The 21,641-nt window shown below is 40.9% G+C and overlaps 1 protein-coding gene and 1 long non-coding RNA gene across 3 annotated transcripts in view; one reads left to right on the forward strand and one right to left on the reverse strand.

Moving 5' to 3' along the window:
* The window catches only part of LOC117796399, a 29,774-nt gene extending 13,581 nt beyond the window's left edge, over positions 1-16,193 (reverse strand). The window contains exons 1-2 of the long non-coding RNA XR_004620883.1: positions 16,070-16,193; positions 15,134-15,470 (exon numbers count right to left, since the gene is read on the reverse strand). This is a non-coding gene — a long non-coding RNA (uncharacterized LOC117796399). The remainder of the gene's footprint in view (positions 1-15,133; positions 15,471-16,069) is intronic.
* TRHDE (thyrotropin releasing hormone degrading enzyme) overlaps positions 15,407-21,641 on the forward strand; it is a 367,482-nt gene continuing 361,247 nt past the window's right edge. For both annotated transcript variants that reach the window (XR_004620882.1, XM_034644164.1), the window contains exon 1: positions 15,407-16,862. Coding sequence is in view for 1 of the 2 variants with exons in the window: in XM_034644164.1 (XP_034500055.1) it covers positions 15,961-16,862 (902 nt within the window). In the remaining variant the exon portion in view is untranslated. The remainder of the gene's footprint in view (positions 16,863-21,641) is intronic.

The following is a 21,641-nucleotide window of genomic DNA, read 5'->3' on the forward strand; positions in this document are numbered from 1 at the left end:
GAACACTGCAGCACAGGAAATGAGCAATCAATGTGGTATGCAGTTTAAGTTGCAATACTTCTTGACTACAGAGATCTCCAAGGGAATGAAGATGTTAGCAGTGGTTTTCATGATGCCACAAATAGGGCTGCTTAGGGGCTTAGTTGCTTTGTTTTTGTCATCATCATCATCATTAAATCAGAGGGACTACAGGAGGAAAACACGTGGCTTTTGATGGTCTGTTTTCTAAGTTTTTGTGGGGCAGGTTTTGACAGGAGAACAAAACTATCTCTGCAAATGTAACTGGAGGCTGTTGTTTCTCAGATGCTTCTGGTATTCTGTGAGTGTTGCTTGACATCTTAGACCATCTCTTTGTTGTCTTCTTTCCACCTCTCCTGTCATTACTACAGAACGGCGGCTATTTTAATTGTAGTTAAGGTAATTTGAATTTAGATCTTTTGAAGGTTCTTCTAACAATTTCCAATATTCCTGGCAAGTGCTGTTTCGAGTGGCAGACTGTTTCATAGCTGACTTAATGCAGGGAAAGATGGTTCAGATGGTAAAACAAAACAAAAAAGAAAAAGAAAAAGAAAAAGAAAAAAATAGAGTTAAGAAAGGGGGTATGTTTCCAGTCCTGATTTCCTTTCTTTTTATATCTTAAGTGAGGGGTTTGAGTACTTTAGATCATAGGGCAAGAACAGCTACTGGAGGCTCACTTCTGTTATTTTTTTTAAAGATTTTATTTATTTATTTGACAGAGACAGCCAGCAAGAGAGGGAACACAAGCAGGGGGAGTGGGAGAGGAAGAAGCAGGCTCCTAGCAGAGGAGCCTGATGTGGGGCTCGATCCCAGAACGCTGGGATCACACCCTGAGCCCAACAACTGCGCCACCCAGGCACCCCTCACTTCTATTAATTAATTTCAAGAACAATTTTACATTCCTGGTCCAGGGAAGAAAGGAGGAAAATAGCGATAAAGAAGAACAGGCGTGACAGACTGCTGGCTGGATGAAGAAGGGTCGATGCATAATGGTGCTTCTCTCTTCTGACTTATCAGCTGCTCCTTTGTCAAGGGGGTGAGGCAAGGTAATTTATGTTAGGATGGGTTCTTCTAATAGGATGAATGCTGCTTCCAAAATGAATAAATGAAGGAAGAAAGGGAAGACAAAGAGGAAAAAAAAATAAAAGCAGTCACAAAAGGGATTCTCAAAATATCTTTTGCTGTGTTTAAAATGGGTGCATGGGATATATCAAAGGAAAAATGTGAACGAGCAAAACTGGTGCCCTTGGGATGCCGGGAGAGTAGATAAAACCCAAAAAGCATTGTGAAAAAATTGGTTGGTTGACATCATATGATTAGTTCATCTTCTCTGACATGTTATGGGTGCTGTTATTACTGTTTTTCAACCAATGTTCCTTTCCTGGCTTGTGTAAATTTGGAGCTGCACATTGGGAGTTTAAAAAAGTACTAATGAGCCTGGACTTTTTTTTTTTTAACTTTTTACTTTCAAATAATTTCAAACTCTCAGAAGAGTTGCATTAATAGCGCAAACTTAATGCCTTCTTCCAGACCCCTGGCTCAAATTTTGCCGGTTGTTCTAATAGTATCTTTATACGAAAAGGTCCAGTTCAGAACTATGCATTGTACTCAATTGTCCTGTCCCTCCAGCCTCCTTCAGTCTGGAAGAGTTCCTCAGTCTCTACTTTACTTTCATGACCTTGACATTTTTGAAGGTCAGTTATTTTATAGAAGTTTTCTAAAGTTCTGTTTGTCTGACATTTCTTCCTGATTATAACCAGGTTGTGAATTTTTTCCTTGCTGAAGTATGAAAGAAGTGATGTTGTGTTCTCATTGCATCCTATCAAGTGGCACATGGTATTGATTTGGCCCATGACTGGTAATGTTAACTTTGGACATTTGATTCAGATAGTGTCTGTTAGATTTTTCCACTAAAATTTTTCTTTTCTTTTATAGTTAATAAACTTTTTGTAGAGAGAGACATCAAGACTGTGTAAGAGCCTGTTCCTCATCCTATTTTCATCCACTAATTTTAGCATTCATTCATGTGTCTTGCCTGAATTCCTCCTGTATTTAGTTATTGGAATTCTAATCCAAAAAAGCTTTCTTTTCTTCCTGTTTATCTATTATTATATCAGTGTAGATTCATGGATTAATATTTTATTCAGTGGATTATAATCCACTACTGTTATTTTTTAATTTCAATATTCAAATTGTTCTAGATTTAGTAAGTGGGAGTTTTTTCAATGTGGCTTCTGTGTTAGTTGGTTATGTCTCTATTATTCTTTTGAGAACTTCCTTATTTTCTGGCACAGTAATATGTTCCTAGCTCATCTTATTCTTTCCTGCTCCTCCCTTAGAATTTGCAGTGAGCCCTGGAAAGATGTATTTAGAAACCAAGACTTGGGCATTAAGTTTGCTCATTGCTACTTAGGTGTTATTACTCTCAGGTCCTCTTAATGAATACACACACACGCACGTAAATATCTTTATCTCTCTAGATATTTACAAAACCATAAGTTTATATCTACTCTTCCAATTCTAATCCAATGATCCAACCTCACAGGGTTCATCTGAACTTTTTCCCCTTTCCAAACTTGTATGTTCTTTTTCCAGTACTAAAAATCCCGACTCCCTGTGTGTGTAGCTAATCGTCCAATCCTGCTGGGTCTCTGACCTGCTCAGAAGCTCACCCTGTGTGAGCCCTGGATCCTACCTGCTGCAGAGGCAGGCAGGCATTACCCTTGTTTTTAACTGGACTTTTTGCACTGGCTGGTTATTTTGGCATCATAGAAACATGGTAGTGAACTGGCAGCAGTGTTGTTACAACAGTGGAGTCACAGCATATTGGTATTTTACTCAACTTCAACTGAATTAAAAATACTGAAAATATTGTATTATTGTACATACTTTACACTTACATCTATATGTATATATTTCTATATAAGAATGGATACACAAAACTATCGTTAATGCCTTTTGACCCCAGTTTTAGGGGATTTTCAAGGGCATATTTGACCATAGGGGCTTTTCACTTTATATGACAATTTCAGAATCTAACTCCTATGTAAGGTTCCCTCAAAAATGTGGATAAGTACTCTGATTCCATGTTCCTAGGCCAGCGCTAGGGTCTTGGTCATGGGAAAACCCAATAGGGTGGCTCACTGGGGCAATTCATAGTAGGCCATGCTGAAGGGTACCCTCACCAGGCATAGAGGCCAAGGAGTGTTCCAAAGAGAGGAAGGAGGAAGAAGGGACCAAGAAGCTGATGACGATACTACTGAATGGAGCATGCATTCATTCAACATACGCTTATTAATTTTTCAGTATATCCCAAAGACTTTGCTTGCTTTATGGATACATAAATGCATGTATGTGTTTCCTGCCCTGAGGAAGCTTTTATTCGAACAGAAGAGAGTCACTCCAACAGTTACAATAAAGGATATCTCAGAAGTCTTACTGTAGTTTTTAGATTTGTGAATTTCGACAGCTGTTGCTAAATTGCTTTCCATAAGGTTAATAAGAGTTGGAAAGTCATTTCTAAATACTTAACAACCCATTTCACACAATATGTCATGTATTTGAAAGGCACAATTTAATAAAGATTTAGATAAGACTTTGCATGTATTCCGCTTTGGATAAGACTTTGGATATTCCGCTCCCCCTACCTGAACTGTTAAATAAGTACCAAGACAGTAGATAATGGCTTTTTGAAAAAAAAACCAAAAAAACCAAACACAAAACACAAAAACCAAAACCAGTGCCTCTACTGGTTGTATTTTTCTGGATCTTCTTGATGGTACTGGATTGGGTTCCAAAGGGTGTGAATTATCTTTCAGTTACAACATTGCTAACTTATTATTTTGTTGACTGTTCATTATCTTAATGTTTGTGACTGGCTATTGGGCAAATGAAGGGTATTCTGTTTTGTTTAAGAGGTTGTCTGGACTTTATAAAATCAAGTGGTAATTTCATAAGACACTTCTCCCCAGGAGATAACATGACTGGCAGAAACCTATTTTGAGGATTAGAAGAAATTACAGATTACTCTTAAGTCATTATCAATAAATAAGCAGTGATGTCTGTGGCATTTACCTTCAACAAAATTTGATTTTTAAAAATGGGATTTGGCTCTTTTATCTTTATTTTTAGTTACTTCTTATTTATTAGTGAGCCTTCTCTTATAGTCACTTCTCTTTGCTGCCATGCTTTTGGTTCTATAGTTTTTGGGCAAAAGATATTAGAAAAGCAAGTAAATCACCATGATGTTCTATATATTTACCTTTGCAAAGAATTCCTTGGGCAAGAGCTCTAGACTAATAAATGAGGGCATGTGGATAATTTAGAATGGTTTTCTTTTTAGAACCAATTGCCTGGGAATTGAAAAATTCAAAGTGCTTTTTCATGGCGTTATTGTTTGAATTAATTAAAAAAAAAAAAGCACTTCATTTAGACCTGTTTCTATGTCTCCTCAATTTGCTCTCCATAGAAAGAACTGGAGAATGTTGCACTTTGGGAAAAATTTAATTAAGTCAGTTCACAATGGAACATGAGAAGATAAAATTCCTCAGGCCGATCCTTTTTGGAATTGTGGGAACAGATAGGAGGTGAAGATCTGCAACCAGCCCTGTATCTGCAGAGCAGAAACTCTCCTCTCAGGTCAGCAGGCACAGAAAGGCCAGTGAAGTGAGACTAAGGTCAAGGTCACAATTCATTCTCTTGTTTTAATGCCATTTCAACTTGCTAAAACGTATGAGGTGTGTCACGAGCATTAACATTTTGAGCCTTAGGCAATCAGATCTGAGGGCTCATTCTGTTCAATTCATAATGTGGATTATATTTCATAATGTTGCTAGGACTTGATTATTTGCCCATCCTAGAAGGTATAGCTCCTGCTCTGAACATTTAAAAGAGAACTGCTATAGAGCTCTGAACACTGAACAGATAATTACTACAGGTAAATCTCACAGAAATAAAGAAATGATCCTATAATCACAGTTTTAGAATTATATATTTGGATGACTGTCATGCCAGCAGTTTAATTTGACTATCATGGCAAGCACGGAAAACAGAGAGGCACAGAGAACTATTTGCACGCTTTATAACTTTGCAGGTTAGCACAGGGACAAATAAAACACCTATTCAGACCATATAGAAACATATATACTTTTCTCATCTATTTGTATCTATATCTTTCCAGATAGATATAGATGAATAAAGACACACACACAAATAAGACTTATGACCACAGAAAGTGTTTGTAAACATTAATGTTAACTTCTGGACATACATGGATTTTAAACACATCCTTTACTTTAAATAGCTTTGATTTTCTGTCTAGAAGACAAAAGAGAACATTAATAACTATCACTTACTAAGTTTACCTAGTTGAATGTTAGCACTTCTAAAAACGAGTCGATATTCATTACTTTTCCACATTGGAAGATTAAAGGAATACATGATCCTTTGAAACTGAAACCGAAATTCTCAGAAATGTCAAGAAAATATTTTGCTCCATCTCACTTTAAGAGGAACTGAATAGAGATCATAAAAGCCTTTTGATATTAAAGGGAAAGGCTCTTGGTGTATAATGTAGCCCAATTAATCAGGATATGCTTAATTTGGAATCTGTAACAGAGTAGATATGAAATATGTTTTGTTGCTTTGTAACTTGTTTAAAAAAGCCCATATGGGTGCGACTGGGTGGCCTAGTCCGTTAAGCATCTGCCTTAGGCTCAGGTCATGATCCCAGGGTCCTGGGATCGAGTTCTGCATCGGGCTCCTTGCTCAGTGGGGAGCCTGCTTCTCCCTCTCCCTCTGCTGTTCCCCCTGCTTGTGAATGCTCTTTCTCTGTCAAATAAATAAATAACATCTTTAAAAAAGAACCAACCCCATATGTTTAACATGAATATAATAAAAATGAGAAGAGGCTAAAATTCATTCCTAGAGTTACGTTGTACAGTGAATGGAGGTCCTGCTTATTTGAATATGGTGCAGCCCCACCATGGCCAACACACGTGTCCAAGGAGTCTTCTGGATGGCACTGCATGGCAGTTTACTCAGCTTAAAGTGAGGGAAGACACACCTTCATTATTAAAGCTAAAGGTGAAGCAGGAGTAGAAAAAATGGTCACAACTTTTCTTGGTCCCCAGAGAAGAAAGCCCTTGCCCTAGTTTTTTTGGTTTTGTTTCTTAGGATAAATTCTAAGAACAAGAACTTGTTTAATGATAGTCATACAAAGGTTAAATGGAGGACCATAGATTGAATGTTGCTATTCTAAGGCACCTTTCAATTTGCTCCTGTACCAAGTCCATGGGAAACTGATTATGTGTCAGAATGTCATGGAAAAATTCAACTATCTAAGGGTGTAAAAATTAACAATTAAATACATTTCCTGAATTGGAAAGCACAATATACTACTTTGAGAGACATACGACTTGCTGAAGTTAAAAAATGACAAGGGAGTTAAATTCTAAAGTTTTTGCAGCCTTATTTGATACTATTTAACTACTTTGGTTCTATAATAAGATTTTAGCAAGCCTATAAAAATACTTAAATTATTTTTTTTGTTGGTGGTGTGCTTCCAGGATAGATAACTGATAGATTATGATACTCAGGTTATAGGTCAAATCTGAGGCTTTATTGCACATTTAGGGGAAATTACTTTTTGAATAACACCTAGTACAACCTTTAACTCCTAATAGGGCAGGAGGAGTTCAGATATGGAATTTACACTTTCAGAGTGACCAGAATACATGATTTTCACTTGCTCTGAAACGACTCCATAAACGCAATTTCAAAATGTATTTCTTCATCATACCACAAAAAACTTAGCAATAAATTCTAACATACTTAGGTGTTTCAAAAAGAGGACAAACTATTCTTTTTTGTTTGGTTATTCAAAAGATTATTATAGCATCCCCAGTATATGGAGAATGTTAGCGAACACAGAACACATTTCCTGTGTGTCTCAAATAAAAGAGACGCTTCAGCATACTGTACTAATTTTTTCCTTATTCCCTCATAACTTCAGCATAATTAAACAGTAAACTTAAGTAAGGTAGTGCAATGCAAATTAAGTATGATGCTAGAAATTAGCTGCGTACATGTCTGAAGAAGATACGGGGGCTGCTTCTACAACAGGATTAGGCAGTGTTTCGAATCACCTCGGATCAATTCTCCTGGGACGCTGTTGTAGAAATGACGACACTGAGTTTGGAAAACATTTTTCTTATGGAAAAATCACAAGTCACAGCTTGCCACTTATGTTATCCAAGATAAGTTTGGTGATTATCCTCTAAACGAGTATCAATTTTTGTGTAGACTCCAGTCTTTCCAAACTTTGAGAAACTGTTCTGGTGTCTGGAATGGTCAATTGCCGGATAATGGCAAATATCTTCTAGTGAAGTGCTTGCTTCTCTGAGAAAACAAAGAAATTGCTTCGCATCTGAGTTTTACTGCAATATTTTCTAAGGAGCTTTAACATAGCACGGGAAAAAAAAACCCAACTCAAAACCTTATATACTTATTGTTACTGGCTAACCCACAAGATGGCACTAAAGAGAAAAGTGACAAAAGTGATCACAGGGAACTTTTATACTAAATTGAGTCTAGGATGAGAACTAAACCTATTTCATGCAATGATCATCCACATTTTAATATGCTAATAACTCAAAACATTGATATTCAAGTTCATTGCTTTTTTCTTACAGACTTTTTGGAGTAAAGAAGATTCATTTAATCAAGTGGTTGGTTGTTTTCAAAAGTTAGTAGTTTGAATATTTCAATGTAGTTCTTTTGTAGGGAAGTTCCCCCCCCCCCATATGCAGACTCCATGACCACTGTACGGTTATAAATTATGAACATTTCTTTTTTATGTTTTATACAGTGCCTAGCACTTACATATAAATATAAATGTAAAAAATATAATGTAAATATAATATATTCTTAATGGAAATGTAAAAAAACTTGTTAACGTTATAGTATTTATAAAGTAATGACTTATTTAGACTTTTAGTATTTGTAGTAATAGTTTATAAATAACTTTTTTAAAGCACCAAGGAAAAGGCATTTTAGCCAAAGTCTTAATTGTTTAAATTCTAAGAATAATTCCTAAATCCTGAAATATAAAATTTCACCTAACTTTCAAGGCAGGCAGTAGAGTACTCCCTGGATGTGAATGGGGAAATGTGCCCAGAAAACCATGTATAGAGAAAGAAAGGATGGCATGACATTGGCATAGCCTTGGTACCTAACCCTAAAAGTAAAGATGCACGGGGGAGCCTTGGTTACAGTGCCACGTGCTCCGTATGAGCAAGGAGAAGGTATAGACCAAAAAACGAGAGCTGTTGTTCAGTTCATGGTTAAGAGAGAGGGTATTCATTCACAGGTCTAAAACTTGAAGAAAAATATTGTGCTTCATCTTTCTTCTTAGTTTCAAAGTAGGGATTCAATGAGTTGAAAAATAATGCAATTTTAATTTTTACTATGATTTCTTTAGATATTGTGAAAAATTTTCTAACAGAAGATGTGTTTCTCACTTGAAATAATTGTCTTTGACTAGAATACTGACTCAGCAAAACTATATGTTATATATTTTGTATTCTGTTATTGAAAATAAAAAAAACACTGTAGATCAGAATCAGCTTTCAAAAACTCACAAGTATATGACTTCATTATCTAAAAGAGAAAAACTTCATTATATTTCTCCTAATTTATCAACCCACTTACAATGATCATTTGCTGCTCAAATTTAAGAAAATACCGTCATTACCTCATTTAAAGAGCTACAGTGATAAACATTTACATATCAGTAAAGTGTAGGTGTAAAGAGAGGTGCAGTCAAGCGTAGGAAGTGTAGATTTTAAGAGATAAATAATATATTTTATTGTTAAATGGAAGAAGAGTAAATAAATGGTTGGGAAAGAGAGAAAAAACATGTATAAGGAGGTACCTATAGAAGAAATAAAAAGGGGTATTTCATGTCTTCATGAGACTTTACATTAATATTGATATGTGTGCCTTTGAAGCAGATAATTTTTGTGGTTTCAAAGAGGCAAGGCACCCTTCAAATCATGTAAATTTGAGTTGTCAAATAAGCCTGGGTCAAAGATACATTTTTTAATGCATTCAAGAGGTAAGATTTCTAAGGCATATAAACTGCTGGTTCTGCAATATGAAAATAAGCTATAGTCAACTCTTTCAACTACTTACTTCTCAACCCAGGATGAACAATGCTCTCCTTTTTTCTCTGTCATATATTTTTTAAAGATTTTATTTATTTATTTGACAGAGATAGAGACAGCCAGTGAGAGAGGGAACACAAACAGGGGGAGTGGGAGAGGAAGAAGCAGGCTCATAGCGGAGGAGCCTGATGTAGGGCTCGATCCCATAACTCCGGGATACGGTCCTGAGCCGAAGGCAGACGCTTAACGACTGCGCCACCCAGGCGCCCCATCTCTGTCATTATTTTATAAAATTATAATTGTTATTCTACTCAGGATCATACTACATTTTCTCTGCTCATCTCATTCATTTTATTTTAAAAAAGATTTTATTTATTCCTTTGAGAGAGAGAGCATGAGTGGAGGGGAGAGGAAGAGGGAGAGTGAGAAGCAGACTCCCCACTCAGCAGGGAGCCCAATGTGGGGCTCCATCCCAGGACCCAGAGATCCTGACCTGAGCTGAAGGCAGATGCTTAACCAACTGAGCCACCCAGACGCCCCTATTCATCTCATTCAATAAACACTCATGTGGCACTTATCATGTGCCAGGCACTGCACCCTCCAAAGAGGGTGGAGATCATGGCTGTTTGGCTCAGTGCTACACCTCTAGCACCCTGCCTGGCACTGACTTCACCACTGTGCAGCAAATATCGATCTGCAGGTGGATAGTTCACATCTGGCTGATTTTCAGACGGTAGCATGACATGCTGCTTAAGTGCACAGGTGATGAAGTAACGGTGTCTAATTTGGAATTCCAGCTCTGCCACCCACTAATTAGATGCCTTTGGGCAAGGTGTCTCATTTCGCTAAGCCTCAAGTTCTTCATCTGTCAAATGGGGGAAGTAACAGCACCCACCTACGGATTTATTTTCATGATTAAATAAAATAACATAAAGTGCTTAGACAAATACCTGGTGCAAGATGGGCACTTTGAAAAATCTTAGCTATGATTATTCTTAATTCTTCCTACTATATTTATCTAGAAACATGGATTTGAGCAACTTAAATTCATGGTAAAAGCTATATTGGTATGTTTACTATTCAGATTTCTTTTTCTTTTTTTAAGATTTATTTATTTATTTTATTTTATTTATTTATTTTTAAAGATTTTATTTATTTATTTGACAGAGATAGAGACAGCCAGCGAGAGAGGGAACACAAGCAGGGGGAGTGGGAGAGGAAGAAGCAGGCTCATAGCGGAGGAGCCTGATGTGGGGCTCGATCCCATAACGCCGGGATCACCCCCTGAGCCAAAGGCAGAAGCTTAACCGCTGTGCCACCCAGGCGCCCCTATTTATTTTAGAGAGAGAGAGAGAAAGAGAGAGAGCGGGGAGAGGAGGAGGGGCAGAGGGAGAGAGAATCTCAAGCAGACTTGCCGCTGAACATGGAGTGTGATGAGGAGCTTGATCTCAAGACCTGAGATCATGACCTGAGCTGAAACCAAGAGTCTGACGCTTAATGACTGAGCCACCCAGGCGCCCCTGCTATTTCGATTTCTCGAGCTACTAGCAAATTGAGTAGTTCAACAGAAACATATCCAGAAAGTTACCCAATTTCTATTCTGTTTGCAGAATTTGGCACATATTATGTTTTCAGGTTTCATGAATAAACTGTAAACATTTCCATGACACATTTTTTTGCCTTCTTATGGAAACTTCCTACTGAGATCATAAACCAAAGAGCCCACAGTGAGCACTGAAGAGTTTTAACCTCGTGTTAGAGCCCACAAATAACAATACAACTTTCTTGAGATCCTAATTCTCTCCTCTCTGGATATAACACTTACTGCCGGAATTGGGAATGACACTATGGAGATTTGGTTGTACTTTTCTTTATATTTGCCATCTAGAGAGGGTCTTTCTATAAGACTTGTTCCTGTTTTGGTGAAACTGTAATTATTGAGACTTTCCTAGGACTGACAACATGTAGTAATATATTAAACAGGTTAGGGAATGTTTTATTTTTTAAAAGAAACTTGATAATTTTACAGATTTTTTTGTGAGAAAAAGAAACATAATCAAATTTAGATATAATTTCCTTTCAGATTAACATTTTTAAATAAATAGAGGTCAGACAACTAACAGTTAAATCAAGGTGTTAATTGTACTTGGCAAACTACAGACATCATGAAAAAATTGCACTGTCTCAATTACGGCTCATTTTAAAAAATTCTTCTCTTTCCCTCTTTAAGATCTTGAAGAATATTCTATCTAGAAGAGTATTTCTTATATGAAACCCCTCAACAATGTCAGCAGATGCAGTGACTCAAGGGTATGAAATTCTGAAATGATGCAATATAAAAATATAAACAAAGTTTGCAGTAAGGTGAGTTTCCTCAAATTAAAAATTTCATCAAATTATCACAGTCTCCAGGCACCGGGTTGGCTGGATCAGTAAAGCATGCGACTCTTGATCTCAGGGTTGTGAGTTCAAGCCCCACGTAGGGCATGGAGCCTACTTAAGAAAAAATTAACACAATCTCCAATTTCAAACTGCCTTTTTATAATTGCCACATGGCGGCACCACTTCAGCTAGTAAACAGGATTCTGCCATTGATTGTCAGCATTGGTCTCTAATTGTGTGGGGTCTTCAGGAACACATCCCACTCAGAAGATATATCCGTTCTGTTCACTGCCAGAGTGGTGGGGCTTGTTTTCTGCCAACCCCCCCAACCCCATCATGTTTTTGCTAATACAGTGTATTCTTATAAAGTCTCTTTACCCACTGAACTTTTGAGTTTTTAATTGATTTTTTTTTGGCTTCTCAATAGAGAAGATTAATTAAAAATCACTTGAGAGCATAAAGAGACTAGGGTATTAGCTTTGGAATTTCTTTCATAGACTTTGAGAACCAGAAGAGACCTCTGAGCTACCTAAGTCCTATTATATTAACACATCAAGAAATTGAGTTCCAAAATAACTAGGTTAAGGTAATATAGGGAGGTGAGGGCACATGGGATTTAGCTCTTTCTTCTAAGCCAAGGGGCTTCTGCATTTGAAGTGCTAATCACACTTGAAGGACTGCGTACTTAAGGACACTTAAGTTGTGCCTCTATGTTCAAAGCAGAGTGAAAGAAAAAAAGCAGTTCTGGTGTCAACAATCGAAGAGTAAAGACTCTGGGCGAGTGCATTTACTGTAGATAGTTCATTTTGATTATTTACAGGACCGAGGGGTAGATTTAATTAAACGTAACTTTGTTGGCTTCGTGTATATTAAATGTTCACACTTTTACAAGTCCCTAAATCAAATATGGCTACAAAATGACTGTAAGACACATGTTAGCTAAAGAAACAACCATAAAATTCTCCCAGCAATAAAAATGTTTCTGAGAGGAACATTGGGCACTTTGGAAAGTCTCATCCTACTAAATGGCTCTAGCTTTTAGCAAAGTCAAAACTATGTCCAGTCGACAACACTGAAGGCAACTTCTTTATGGAAATATTAGTGAGTCATCTCTCTAATATTTTTGTCAGGTACACACTCTGAAATTTTGCCTCTTTTTTTTTTTTTCTTGGTTTGAGGGTAGAATGCTAGAAAAACAATATTAAAAAAACAATTTACAAAGTGCTTGCTTCTCAGGGGAAGGGTGCTATATACCTTCAGAAATTAAAATAAGACTTACTGGGACCCTTTGTAACATTGATATGAGAGGAAGAAATATTTACCCACTTAATATTAAGTTTACTGGATAAAGTTACATTTTAAGGGAATCAATATTTTAATAAGCTGTGTCCACTTTGTGTTAATAAGCTTGAGTCTGCCCCACTTGGGTTTCAGAAAGAATCCATCTACTAATTTAATCACAGGCAGTACTGACTTTACTAATTGGTAAACATATACTTAAATTCCCAAATATTTCAGAGTTGCCTTGTAGTAATATTCAGAAGTACATAAACGCCTCAATAAAATACAAATAAGATTTTAAAATATCTTTCTTCTTTGAATCTTTTCTTGACTAATAAATCATTTTAGAGAAAGGTCTTAGAGATCCCTCAGTGGATGAACTCTTCATTGAGGTAGTGATTCTAAAACTTCTCAGGGTTCCAGATCCCTCTGATAATCCCAGTGAGTAGAATCCATGGATTTTAGGTCAATAATGATGAATTGCCAGATTAGTACTCTGAGATCAGGGAAGTCTGGTGACCTGCTAAGAGTCATGCAGGGCTTTTTGCCTGCCTATACCATATTTCCTGATTCTGTGAAAACAAACTAACAAGTCCCAACTCCTCAACTCTTAAAATGCATACAGCCAGATACATATGGACAGCAAGAGCATGGAGATTTAAAAACAGAGCAGAAAAAAGTAACTTGAACAGAATGTGGCATTTCCCTTGGTCTGTTGCTAACGGCCCACATACAACATGCTTAAAAAAAAAAAAATCCCACCCTGGCACTTCTTTTCATCATCATTTAAAAATGATTCAAATGGACCTTTAGAATGTATGGCATTGGGAATGTATCCCATCTGGGGATAAATAGCAAAGAGCTTCATTGAGCAGGGCTGTGTTTTCAGTGGTTGTCAGGCTAAAGTTGATGTGTATTCCATCTCTTCTGTTTGGTCATGCTTTTAAAGCCAAATACAATATTTTAGTTGTATATTTTCAGGACTACAAAGCCAGGAGCATTTAACATTCATTTTGGTAAGAAAAATAATTATGGACATGATTTTTAAAATGCCTTCAGGATTTGAAGATGTGAAAGAAACATGTAAAAAGGAATTACTTCTTTTTATTGACTCTGAAGTCCGTCACACTTTGTTTTATTAAAAACTAGAGACTCCTGCCTCTTAGTTGTTACCTGTGGTGTGGCTGTTTTCTGAATATTGCTCCAATTCAAGTTTTTCACACAAATCCCGAGGGTTGCATATCCCATATACTCATATACACTCTGCACTATGAACCCTCAGTGAACTTAGAAGTCCATAACCAACCAACGGTCTATCAACCTGTTTTGATGCTCCTGCTATCAGCAAAACTTCCTCTTGATAACTGTTCTAAAAAAAGTTTAAACAATTTTCCTGAGAACACTAAAAACTGCAAAAAGTAATCATGGCTGGGTGAAGTGAAAAACTGATTAATCATGGATATATTTTATTTGTTCAGTGCTCTAATGAGTCCCCAGTGATGGGGCTCAGATCCCTAGCTTTTCTCAGTCTCAAGTTTTTGGTCCTGGATGTTACACTGCATGTAGGAATTAGATTTTAATAATTTCTCCAATCTAAAAATATAAATTATTCATTGGGGGAAATACTTCTTTTATTTAGCCTTTACTTCGGGGGGATTCTAATACTTCATTGCTCACCCTTATTTTCCTACTGCACACCTGGACTCATCACACAGCATAATATATGTAGTCAGGCTTTGGAGAATGTTTCAATTTACATACAATCCTCCAAATCCTCTGGCGATCCTGATGTGAAATCTGATACAGCCACATCTCCCCAGCAGGATCTTCCTTTGCACTCGGTGTTAATAGCCAAAGGTTCCACGGATCCCTCACGGGAGGCACGGTGAGGCTAAGGAGTTGGGGGAAAAAGGGAGACTGCCGGGCTGGCTGCGCTTAAGATTTACAATGTACTTCTTGCAGGCGGCTCAGCAACCCCCTCTGTGGCTGTGGGTGTCTGGTGTGACAGAGCGGAGAAAAGCTCTCTAATCTCCCAGTGCCTGCCTCTGCTGCTCAGCCGCTCCCCTCCCTCCCGCCTTCCCTGCCTCTTCGCGCTCTCTCGCTCTCTCCTTTGCCGTTCTCGGGGAGTTTCAGTCCCTGAATGCAGTCAGAGTAGCCTTGGCAATCTGGACCTGGAGACTGTGTGTACACACACAGGCACACACGCGCACACACATGCACACGCACTAGCACACACGCACTCCGGCGATCCCCACGGGGATACAGAACAAACCCGGAGCATCATCTACCTGAAGGGGATGGCCCAACCGGACACTTCTTGCTCACTTGTCATCTCCGGAGGTCAGAGCAACGTCGGAACGAGGGAAGCTCGCTGTCCGGTCTGCAACCTCACGGCGTTTGCCGCCACCGCTGCTTAAAGTGTCCAGGCTGGAGGAGACGGCTTCTTCAGGGCAGATTCCCGGCGCAGCTCTGCGGCCCTGGGACTTCGCCCGCCTGGTTCACCCCGCTCTCTTCTTCCCCGGCCATCCTCTCGCCCCCGGCTGCGGAGTGCATGGCTCGGGCGCCTCCTCTGCTGCTGCCGCCGCCGCCTCGAGCACATCCCACCCAGAGGACTGAACGCTACCGCTGGAGTGGGGAGAGAAAGCGGAAGCCCTAACTTCCCTCTCCACCGCTCCCTGTCCTTTCTAGCCGGGGACCCGTTGGAAGGCTCCCGCGGAAAGCCAGGCGAGAGCTAGGCGCAGAGGAGGGCGAGCCGGGAGCCGCAGGCGCACAGGGGCGGAGGCAGCATGTGCCCCGGCGCCCCGCGCCGGCCGGAGAAGTAGCGCGCGGTGGGGCGAGTGAGACGCTCCCTAAGTTGGGCGCGTCCCAGAGCTCGCCGCCCCGCGCCTCGGCCGCGAGTGTCCGGAGAGAGGCGGGGCTGATGGGGGGCGCCGAGGTTGCTGTTGCCTGCGGCCAGAACCCGTCTTAAAAGAACCTGGGCAAGCGCCTCCAGGGTCCCAGCCGGCGTCGCGCCCTCGGCCCGCGTGCGCTCTCTGATGCCTGCGCTAGCGGTGGCCCGGGTGGCCCGCCCGCGGGGGGTGCCGGAGGGGGCGGGGGAGGAGGAGGAGGCTCTGTGATGGCCCTGGACGGCGAGCGGGGGGAGCAAGAGGAGGAGAAGAAAAAGAAGAAGAAGAAAAAGAAGAGGAAGAAGAAGGAGGAGGAGGAGGGGGCTGAGAACAGCTCACCCTTCGCGGCCACCATGGGGGAGAACGACGCCGCGCTCCGGGCCGGCGGCAGGGGGCTCTCGGACCCGTGGACCGACTCCGTGGGGGTGCGACCCCGCACAACCGAGCGCCACATCACGGTGCACAAGCGGCTCGTGCTGGCCTTCGCCGTGTCCATCGTGGCGCTGCTCGCGGTGACCATGCTCGCCGTGTTGCTCAGCTTGCGCTTCGACGAGTGCGGAGCTAGCGCAGCGCCGGGCGCCGACGGCGGTCTCGCCGGCTTCCCAGCGCGCGGGGGCAACGGCAGCCTTCCGGGTTCCGCCCGGCGCAACCACCAGGCTGGCGGGGACTCCTCGCAGCCCGAGGCGGGCGGGGAGGCCACCCCTGGGACCCCGTCCGCCCAGCCGCCTTCGGAGGAGGAGCGGGAGCAGTGGCAGCCGTGGACGCAGCTGCGCCTGTCGGGCCACCTCAAGCCGCTGCACTACAATCTAATGCTCACCGCCTTCATGGAGAACTTCACCTTCTCCGGCGAGGTCAACGTGGAGATCGCGTGCCGGAACGCCACCCGCTACGTCGTGCTGCACGCCTCCCGGGTGGCGGTCGAGAAGGTGCAGGTGGCCGAGGACCGGGTGGCCGGGGCTGTCCCGGTGGCCGGTTTTTTCCTCTACCCGCAAACCCAGGTCTTGGTGGTGGTGCTGAATAGGACCCTGGACGCGCAGAGGAATTACAACCTGAAGATCATCTACAACGCCCTGATCGAGAACGAGCTCTTGGGCTTCTTCCGCAGCTCCTACGTGCTCCACGGGGAGAGAAGGTAGGGAGGGAGGCGGTGCCGGGCACCGCCCCACCCAGCCAGGGTGCTCGAACGGCTGGGCGGCCGGCAACCGGGCTGGCTTCCGAGACCGAAAAGCGAGGGGTGGGTGAAGGAAGCGAAGGTGAGGTAGGACCATCACCCAGAACCCTTGGGGTCCCCCAGATGGCCGGGCTTTCACAGCTGCCGACTCCACACACTCACCAGCGCCAAACGGTGAATGCCACCCCTTCCTCTGGCGCGGAACTCCCTCCCGTCAAAGTTCCTTAGCCAGGATGGCTCCAGCAATTTTTAAAGGGTAGTGTGAAATCTGAGCGATGCCAGGGTGACATCAAAAGCCTGCCAAGATACCGTCGAGGGAAAATACTCGTGAGGGCCAAAGGCCAGGGCTGTAGCACATCCAGGTAAGATGGCAGTGCAGGGCAAAATCCTTCCCTCCCCCTAACATGCCCACCCCGCCCGTTCTCTGGCAGGCAGAGAGCAGAGCGTGAGCTTCTGCTGCGTGAAGTTTTCCAAAACTGCAAGTTGAGATTCGGAGGAGTAAGATCAGGTCCAGGCGACAGACGCAGGGGGAGGGCCACGGGGGTTCCGGGGAGGCTGCCATGGCCAATGCCAAGGAGAAATGTCCTTGCAGGTGCTGCCAGCTCTCTAGACACAGACACAGAGGGACTCTAGTTTTTTGTTGTTCTTGAGTTACTGCCTCTGGAAGTGACTCCAGTGGTGAAAAGAGGGAAAGCTAGCCGTGGGTCTCAAATGCCTTCTTAATGAGTGCCTCTGATGCTTTTTAGGTTTGGGCAGTATTTTATTTTTTGTTTTTCTGAGAGGCTGTGGGGCTTTTCACCACTTGTTTAGAGCTCAGATTTCGGAGTCCAACAGAAGTGGGTTCGAATCCTAGATGCAACGCTAGCTGTGGCGAAGGCTTGAAGACGCTGATGAATCTAAGTCACCAGCTCCTGAGAGTGACTACCTCTAGTGCTTATCCAGCAAAATATATTAACTTAATCCCACAAGAACCCTATGTGGAAGGTGCTGTCCACACTTCCTGTCTTACAGGTGGGGAAAAGGAGGCACAGAGAAGTAATTTGTCGCACAGTGAGCTGACAAAGCAGGGATTTAGACCCAAGAAGTTTGGCTCCAGAGCCCATACTCTTAGTTTTAACTTGGTGACAGTAATAGCAGTACAGTCCTCACAGGATTGTTGCGGGTGTCCATGAGCAAATAAACCGAAAAGCACTTAAACCTATACCTGGCATATAGAGTGTCCTCTATAAATATGAGCTATTATGAATGTCCTGTGGTAGTCAGCACTCAAGCTTATATTATTGAATGAATAAACAAGTGATTTTTGCTTTTTGCCCTAATCTAGTGCATTTAAAATAACTTTGATTACTTAAATGACTATAGGGCCAGCAAACAACCGAAATGAACTTAAAAAAAGAAATCGACAACCTTAGAAGTAGAGGCAGGTTGGAGATTAGCAACGATGCCCCTGGCAGAGCCTCTCCTGTTCTGAAATGATTTTCACAACAGCAGAAAACTGGGGCTCAGAGCAGCCCCAGGTGCCTGAGATCAGCAGGCTTGTCAGTGGAGAGGTGAGACTTGAACTTTGGTTTTCTGATGGACCAGGGCTTATGGTGGCTAGAAACTCCCAGAAGAGGTTATTGTATAGGAGGCTGGGAAATTTCAGTGTGTTATGGGAGAACACAAGTTTTATTATTTATAGAGTGCTATGAAGCAACCTCAGATAAATTTTCCAGTGCTTTAGTAGTCGTGTGATAGTTGAAGCCTCCTATAAGTGAATATATAAAATATTCACTTTCAAACTCCTAAGATCAGATGTGGATAATTTAAACCCTCTTCTACCACTTCCTTCAACATATTCTAAACAATACAGAATAAATATATATTTTAAAACCCACCATCATATCAAATATGGGGGAAAAGGCATAGAAGGCAAATTTGCATGTTGTGTTTGGAAACAAGCTTATGTCACAATGTCAATAGTGGGAGTTGCATATCACTGATAAGTCTTGCTCTGGTGAAATAAGTACTTCCAACAAATCCTGTTTTTTGAGCCATGCCCAAATATATTTGTTGGAACTGAGCTTGTTTTGGTCAGTGCATTCAAATTAACAGGACTCTTAAAAAGACCAGCTGTTTCTGCTTGGCCCATAATTGTTTTCTTGTACCCCTAGTGCATATTTGTGTTCAAACTCTCTCCTTCAGTTTTCTCCCAAAGATGTAAATGACTTGGTTGAAAGTTTAACCTAGAGCACATGTGGCTGTATTCTGCATCCCAATAGCAAATCTGGATTCAGCATTTCTGGAGCTCTCAGGATGGTTTTGTTTCTAAACAGCATCTTAGAGAAAGTCCTCATTTCTCTTTATGTTTTTTTTTCTTTCCTTCAATACCAGAGTGAATATGATAATTTCTTGAGTGTTTCTAACTGGAGTTGATATGGCAAAGGAAGTCTCTGTTCACAATTATATGAACGTTACATCAATTAAAATTTTTTTTTTGATTGTTGTCGTTACTATGGCTACTTGGAGAATTTGTTAAACATACCAATGTCAGGAACTCAGCCAGTTTTGGACTTTGATTAGTGATGACTTCGTCCCCAAAATATTTTAAAACACTTTTCCAAGAGGACATAGATGCACATTTTAAAATTTCATTTGATTAATGATTAAGTATCATGGTCTTTAGTTGTAGTTTTTGCCAAGTTAATTATTGGATAATTTTGTAATAAAAATAAATATTTATTCTGCCAATGGGGAGTCACAGAGAGCAACTGGAAGTATTTAAAAGAGCAATACTACAAATCAGTCCACCTTAGTTAGCCTATACGGAGATAACTCATTAATACCCAGGAGACAATCTAATTCTTTGGTTTACTTCTGGGAGGTCTGAGAGAAAGAATTTGGGTGAGGGGAGGAAGATTAGATTTCACTGTTGCTGTATACCTAACACCCTTGGAAGGTTTTATCCCCCACTAGGTATTGAATGGGACCTGGTTTTCCCCTACGGGGAACACTTAACCTTTCCTGGTTCCCATAGTGCACTGGAGAAAGGTAGAGGACATACTCTCCCTTGAAACCCAACGCTCCTCTACTTTCAGTTGATAATTCGGGTAACGGGACATTCACCACTTGTTGAATATTGCGAATAAATAAATTCTCTTTAGTTTGAAATGTTTACACACAGTGGTAAATTATCTCCGTTAGTCCGAACACATACTCATTTTTTCCTCAAGTTGGTGCATAGCAGGCAGATAAAAAGGGTGTGTATTTATGCCATAGTATCCTTTAGTAGAATATACTTGCTAAGAATTAGGTTTATGTTCATTTACCTGAAGTAATTGCTGCTTTCGGGTAGCCAGATGGCAAGCATACCCATTTCAAAGTAGGGTACCTTAATTTAGAACCAGATGGTTGGATTGAAAGAGGAAATTTACTCAAAGAAAATGAATATTTTATCCACTTTCAAAAGGGAGACTGTTTTTTGTTTTTATTTTTTTTTTGGCAAACTTTGGGTCTATAACATGCCACAGTTACAGAAGACAAAATAAAAATGGGTGGTCTTTTTCTATAAAGGACTATTGTAAAGAGAAACCGTGATCTCCAAATAAAATGGGAAAAGAACATCGTGGTTCTCAAAGAGAATTGCAAAAAACTCTCTTGCAAAAATCTTGTGGAGAGACTAGAGGATTTTATGGATAGCCATTTGATCTGTGGTATCAGTGTACATGGTTTGATGCCTTGTACTTTCCTGGACTGAATTAATAATCATGATATTTAATAAATACTAGAAAACCACCACATTGCTTTTATATTGAAAGCAGGCTCATTTCTCTCATTTAGTCCGGTGAGGAGATATCTTTCTTTGAGCAAGATATCTTTCTTTGAGTTCAGGTCTGTTTGCTTGTCTATAGAAGGCTCTGAACTAAAAAAATCTGTAAGAACCATTTGTTTTGTGAAAACTTTTTTATAGAATTCCTTAATGTACTTAGCTCATTGTTTTCCTGTCGGCACACATAGCCATATGGCCAAACTGAGTCCAGTGCTGGATTTTGGTCACAATTCAGGATGCCACCAGTAAACCAAATTTAGAAAATATTTTTGAAAAGCTTTGGTCAGTGAATAATGAATAATGGCTCATTTAGGTACGAAAATCCATACAATTGGTGTCTATCTTGCTGTGTTTTCCATGGCCCATCTAATCTGATTACCTGGATAGTAATACAATATATACTTCCTCTCAAAGAGTTCAGTTAGTTTGTTTGTGTTTTTATGCATACAAAGTACTCTAAATCCTAAACAGGGCCTATCTGCTCTGGGTGTCTTTCAAACAAAGATGGACCTGTGACTGGTTCTCTGGTATTTGTCCGGTTTGCAAACCACGTTTATTTCCTCAAACCAGTTCTTGCCACTGCGTGTGGGGATGGGCTTGGGCAGTAGTACGGGGTGACGGTTTAGGTTAGTTGATAGTGAGGACATTTGTCCAAGTGATGACAAGACTCACTGCTTTAAGCACAGCTTCAAAGAACTATATAAAAGGAGCAAGGAAGAAATGATTGATCTTTAATACATAAATGTTTTACAGTCTGTAAGGAAGGGTATTCCTCTTCACCCCATGCTCATTCTCCCACCAGCCAGCAATGACAATCATCATTGTTAAAATCGCTGACTTCCTTTTAATTATTTGTCCTTTACGTGCTTTCAGATTTGCAAGGGTGGCTGGGTTCCTCCAGAGATTTTCAGAGTCCCATGTCATCCTGCTTT

The sequence above is a fragment of the Ailuropoda melanoleuca genome, chromosome 15 (genome assembly GCF_002007445.2).
Source record: "Ailuropoda melanoleuca isolate Jingjing chromosome 15, ASM200744v2, whole genome shotgun sequence".
Taxonomy (NCBI): Eukaryota; Metazoa; Chordata; class Mammalia; order Carnivora; family Ursidae; genus Ailuropoda; species Ailuropoda melanoleuca.